Source organism: Zingiber officinale, chromosome 7B, assembly GCF_018446385.1.
Source record: "Zingiber officinale cultivar Zhangliang chromosome 7B, Zo_v1.1, whole genome shotgun sequence".
NCBI lineage: Eukaryota > Viridiplantae > Streptophyta > Magnoliopsida > Zingiberales > Zingiberaceae > Zingiber > Zingiber officinale.
The window spans coordinates 19796985-19803521 of NC_055999.1; the positions used below are offsets into that span (position 1 = coordinate 19796985).

General features: G+C 37.6%; 1 protein-coding gene across 1 annotated transcript; it reads right to left on the reverse strand.

Moving 5' to 3' along the window:
* Positions 1–656: 656 nt before the first annotated feature.
* On the reverse strand, positions 657–3959 carry LOC122003621 (auxin transporter-like protein 1). The gene is made up of 6 exons (XM_042558702.1): positions 3801–3959; positions 2275–2387; positions 1988–2171; positions 1806–1903; positions 1033–1498; positions 657–893 (listed from the first exon to the last, which is right to left on the reverse strand). The coding sequence occupies exons 1-6, from the start codon at positions 3942–3944 to the stop codon at positions 666–668; spliced, it is 1233 nt and encodes a 410-aa protein (XP_042414636.1). The 5' UTR covers positions 3945–3959; the 3' UTR covers positions 657–665.
* Between the last annotated feature and the right edge of the window lie 2578 nt (positions 3960–6537).

Consider the following 6537-nt stretch of genomic DNA (forward strand, 5'->3'; position numbering starts at 1 on the left):
GTCACACATCAAAGATTTTGTGCTGCGACTACCTGATTCAGAAAAAAAACATCGTAAATCAATTTGGTAGAACATTAATGTGAACTATTAAAGTTAAAATTATGACAATAGTCAGGTTAGCCCTCACGGATTGACATAATTGATATTTGTATGAGTGATTGTTTTAATAGGTCTTTAGATCAATTCCTAACGGGTGTAAAATATCTCATTGGATGTCTGATCTTCTTCATGCAAAATGTCGCTGTATTAAAGCAAATGCACTTATGATTACCTTATTCTAGAGAATATGAGGTCGTTCTCAGAAGGTTGCTAAGGTGACGACCTCATCTTTATTCTCTCCAATGACAATAGTCAGTCCAAAGGTTAATGAGACTTTAAATTCCAACTGCAACGTACTATAGAATATTTTCATTAACGGGAAGATAAATTTAAAAATGTTGTCTACTTGAATTGGCATTCATAAGTACTTTCTCATTTAATTTGGTGGCTGATGAGAAATATTTATCAAACCGGATAGGTATCTCTAGGATTAATCTCTTACAGGGCTAAATATCTAGATTAAAAAAAATAATTCCTGTTTGTATTTTATAGGCGACAGATAGAAACAGAAGCTTAATGAATACTAATGAATTAAACATGGTGGCACTAATGAATAAACATGATCATCAGTGAGGCAGCTGTTGCGGCCCCCCGGCCGGCCGTGGTTGCCGTTTCGGGCACTGATAGCACTTGGCGAAGAGCCCGAAGGTGTCCACTTGCTTCACTAAGTTGGCAATGCTCGACCACCCGCCGAGCCCGAACCCGACGACGAGAACCCACCCCGCGATGAAGACATTGAGAACGAACATCCCCGTCCAGCTAGGGAGGAAGAACGGCGGCTTCTCTGCTGCATTCTGCAATGAGTCAAAGAGTTCACCAGGTGTTCGATGAAATACCCAGCAGAAATAGCGTATCACGAAAATAAATATATAGATTAGTCGTTTTCGTTAATCCGTCGACTTTAACATATTAGGGAGGGAGCGTGATATGAACCTGGCGCGCGGCGGGGGTGCGGAAGGTGAGGATGTGAGCCACTGTGGGGACGATATAGACGGCGAAGCTGACGAGGAGGGCGCCGACGGCGGAGTTGATGGGGCCGAAGAAGGGGAAGATGATGGCGAGGAACCAAATGGGCACGACGACCGGTAGGCGGACGACGGCGCGGAGGAAGATGCTCTTGGTACCGTGCATCCCGATCAGCTTCTCCCACACGAAGTACAGCGGAGTGCACGCGAAGCCAAAGGTGATGAACTGGTGGATCAGCATCAGGATCACCGCCGCGTCGCGCCACCCAGACTTGGGCAGGAGCGAGAACGCATTGGAGTGCGTCAGCAGCTGGTCGCCGAACGCCCAATAGACGGTGGCCGCCGACGGCAGTGTCAGCGTGAACACGTACAGCGTCGCCAGCAGGTAGAGATATTTGAACTTTTGCGGCTTCCACATCGCGTGCATGATTTCCCTGCAACAACAATAGGAAATTAGGAATCTTTTCAATTGCCAATTGAAATTTCTTCAAGATTACTGCTGTTTGTCACATGAGTGACTAATTATCCTTTGAAGATTTGATCAAATCTAAATAATCTCGGTCTCCATCTTGTTTCTTGACATCTAGAAAAATAACAAGACTTGTTTTATGCCTTCGTCGTTGCTACCTCTCCAGCCTCTGAGCCTTCAAGCTCAACTAGTAATTATTAACTAACCGATGATGAGCTTCATAGATGATCACTTCAATGGATGCTTGCTTTAATGAGTTTGATGGCACTCACACGGTGATGGCGTGGCCGCCGAAGGTGTAGAGGATGTTGGTGGCGCCGGTGAAGTACAACACCGGTTTGGTTGGACCGGAGTGCGTCACGCCGTCCACCTGCGTCATCCAAGCGTCGCCATCTTTGTTTTGTCACCAAGAACAGGACAAGCAAATGAATTAGCTAAAGGATTACTTAATTACCTGACCATGGACGACGGCGGAGATGGTGAGGTACCAGGCGGTGTAGGTAGTCATGGCAAGGCCGAGAAAGGACCAAACCCTGTAGTTTTGGTAGGAAGGGATGAACACTGTGGTGGCGCAGCAGGCCCCAAATATGTAGGTCCATGTTCGCTTGTCCAACCGATCATTGATGTAGTAAATGTTACTGCATGCTCCAAAACCACCGAACAATCAAATCTTCCACGAGCATGACTAATCTCTGAACAAACAAGAGACGAAGAGAGAGGAAGACGATGAAGCATCAGTACCTGGCACAAGCAATGAGTTGGATGACGGAGCCAAAGAGGAGGAGGCTGCAGTTGAAGGCGAGTCCGATGGCCTTTGAGGTCGGCCCCAGCAGCCCATCCAACACCTCGAACCACTGCCACATACGAGCAAGAGTTAAAGATCTGATTTGTTTTTCTTCTCCTATATCAAAACTTTGTCAAAATTTTGTTTTTCTTCTCCAATCTCAAGACAGGGGAAAGGGGAAAAGGAAAGCTAAGTTTATGAAGTAACTTAATCAATTTTTATCAAATCACATACGACTCTTATTTCTATCGATGTTATTCTGTCCAATCGAGTACTTTTTTATAAGTAGACAAATCAATTTTTTTTTTTTACCGATTTTGATTAATTAGCCTTAAAAAAACATCATTCTCAGAGAATGTATTAGATTAAATTAATATTTCAAAAAATTATAATTATAAAAAATGGATAAATATATAAAAAATAATTTCTATTTAAATTCATTAATATTTAAAAAATCATCATTTTTAATATATTGAATCAAATTAATATTTAAAGATATAAATATAATTATTAACACAAGACGAACTAATAAAACTTAATTTCACGTTATTTCTAGTTCTCTAGATCTATCAACAGATTTTAACCGAAACTTTTTAAATTTATTTGGTTAAAAAAACCAACTAATACACCCCTAAACAAATTTATTTGGTTAAAAAAACCAACTAATACACCCCTAAACACCTCAAAATAATATAAAATCAATTGTTATGTGTTCTTCTAGTTCATATAAATGTCATCAAATATCAATTTTATCATATATTAAGAGCAATAATTTTTTTAAACACAAATTAAATTTTTTAAACATATTCGTATTTAAAAAAATCATGAATATATTTTATCAAATTGATATTAGAATACATGATTATAATTATAAGAATTATAGAAATAATAGAATCTAATTTCACATCATTCAAAGCACTCTAAATCTATTAACTGATTTTGTCCCAATAAATTTAAAAAATTTATATCAAAACTGATTAATAGATATAGAGAGTTTATAGTAATGTGAAACTACATCCTATAAATTTATTTAGTTCTTATAATGATATTCATACTTTCAAATATCAATCTGATCTAATATATACCGTCGTAATTTTTTAAATATAAATTATTTTTAAAAAATATTTAGATTTAAAAAATTATTATTATTACTAATATATGGAATAAAATTAATATTTAAGAGTATTTTTTTAATCAGTAGAATCATATAAATATATAAAAAATAATTTTATGTCAAATCTTTAAATTAATAAACATAATTTTTTTAATATAAAACAATCAAAATCAATTAAAGAAAACCGATTCGACCCTTATAAAAAAGGCACTCTATTAGTACCATAATATGGGAAAAATGAAAGTGATATTTGATAATTTTAAAATACCTGATTTAATAATTTTAAAAATTATTCAATAAAAATAATAAATAAAAAAAATCTGTTTATTCAATCTCAAAACATGACAAAACAGAGGATGTCATATGAACCTGGATGATGTGATTCTCGAAGCTAACGTTCTCCTTCTCCTTCCTCGAACGGTACTCGATGTAGAGGACGCTGATGAGGTAGGCGGTCCAACTCCCCATGAAGCCGTAGAAGATCTGCAAGATAACACCCGACGCCATCCCCATCTGCGAGAACGAGTAGGGAAGCGTCAGCAGTACCTGCGCCACCTGCGTTCGATGCAAAAGTATCAATCAGTCTTGGACAAAGGAGATGAAGCACTAAAAGGAAGGTATACTTGATTGGAGGCGCAGCTGAACCAGGCATCCCAGGCGGAGCCGCCGTGCCAGAGGAGGCTCTTCAAGCTGAATCCATTCGCGCCTTCGGCCTTTTGTTCTTCTTCTCCGACGCCGATGCTCTGCTCCAGCTCCTCCCTTAAGGTGCTGCTGCTGGACGACCCTATAACTTCCGCTCCTTGCATCTGCTGCAACATCTCCTTTCTCTTCCTCTATTACCAGCACCTGTTGCAGGACATTAACTAGCGGAATGCTCAGTTCCGAACACCATCGCCCATTTTAAATCTGTCTGCTCGCTGTGCAGCCCATGCAGCCATGCAACGCCATTAATCACACTAGCCGCATAATTTTAGTAACTGACTAACAGGGAGAAGGGAGGATCTGGCTGGATTTGGACGCAGTCGCATATGGAGATGGAGCGCCATATGGGCGCCCCATGGATGCCCAGTTGCATTTGTAGTCAAGATGATAAGAATGTAATAAAGAAAGAAAACAGCTAAGAAGTAATTACTTTCTCATTAATATTATCATAGGCTAATAAATATATAAATACATGGTCAAATAATTATATAAAAAAAAATATTATAATATATATATAGTAACATATTATGATATTTATGATAATAATAATAAATATAGTTGTGATTACAATCTAAACATAGTAAATCACCAATAATTGAAATTAATTTTTCTATTTATACAGTCTATGATAAATCTTTTGATTATTATTTTGGACTGCTATCATTGTCGTCATTTCCCCCGATAAATTCAACAGGATGTGTAACACGTTGAGTTTGGTTGTCAGTCTATGAAATTATTGTCAGGATAATGATTTAGTGAAGATGTCAACAACTTGATCATCTATAGAGATGTATAAGACTAATAGTTGTTTAGCTGCTATACGTTCCCGTGCAAAGTGAAAATCTATCTCCACATATTTTGTGCAAGCCTGAAAAATTAGATTTACAATAAAATATGTTGCTCCAATATAATCACACCATATCTTAGATATAATATCGGTAGAAAGATGCAATTCTGAGAGAAAGGATTAGAGCCAAATGATTTCAAACGTTACATTAACAACAACTTTATATTTAGCTTCGATACTGGATAGAGATATAGTAGGTTGCTTTTTAGAATGTCATGAGATAAGATTTCGTCAAAAAAATATTGCATACCCTCCAATAGAATGTGTCTGTCTTCAGGAAAGTCGGCCCAATCTGCATCACTAAATACATTCAACTCCCATGAGGAACGTCGATATAAAAACAGACCATGAAAAATAGTACCTTTGAGATAGCAAAAAATCCTCTTGATTCCTTCCCAATATTGTTCAGTGGGAGAGTACATATATTGACAAGCCCGATTGACAACAAAAGATATGTTAGGACGTGTGATAATGACTTATTGTAAGGATTCAACAATGCTCCGATATATTTGAGGATCGGCCAAAGTAAGAGATGATGAAGGTGCAGAAAAATTACCTACAACAATCAATGTTAAGACAGGATGTGCACCATCCATCTTAGCCCGTTGAAGGATTCTAGTAATGTATTTGCTTTGCGAAAGGAGATAACCATCCGGATTCGAGAAAAGTTTAATACCAAGAAAGAAATGGGCTGTACCGAGATCTCTAATAGAAAATTCTTGATTAAGAAGATGAAATAGAGAAGTGATGCCTTCTTGATCATTATCGGTTAGAAGAATATTATCCACATAAATAAGGAGAAAAAGCATAGAGTTGACATTGCACTTATAAAATAAAGAGTAGTCACTTTTTGAGCCAAAGAACCCTTGAGTGTGTAGCCAAGTAGAGAGATGATAAAACCATGTATGAGAGGTTTTTTGAAGACCATATAATGATTTCTTCAACTGTCTAATTGACATATTGGCTAGTTGGAGCTAACAGCTATAGATAGTAATAATCTGACGGTTGTAATCATAATAATCGGATTGAATGTATCATTGAAGTCAATACCTAATTGTTGATTGAATCCTTTTGCGAAAAGACGGGTTTTATATCGCTTAAGAGAGCCATCAGCATGATACTTGAGACGGAAGATGTATTTGGATTAAATTCATGGAGGCAGTGCGAGGAACTAAGCACCAAGTCCTATTACGAAGGAGAGCATCAAATTTTGTAGTCTTAGTAACACGTCAATTTAGATCCTTAACAGAGTGTATAAAGCATGTTGGTTCGATAGATTTTGAAGATACCACTAGAGCCCGTGGAAGAGGATATTGAGTGGCATCTGATGGGCATCGTACATAGATATCACTTAAGGGAAGTGTGTGCCGAGGAACATCTTTATCAGAATCACTTTTCAAAAAAGGCAAGGGGCTAGGCTGGGAATGCGAAGATGCGATATGTGGCATATCCGAGTAACGAAGCAAATTATCCTCATGATTGGATGATGTGTTAGAAGGATCAAAGGAGGATGTCTCAAAGAGTGACGGAGATGGAGCTAGACCCAAAATATCATTA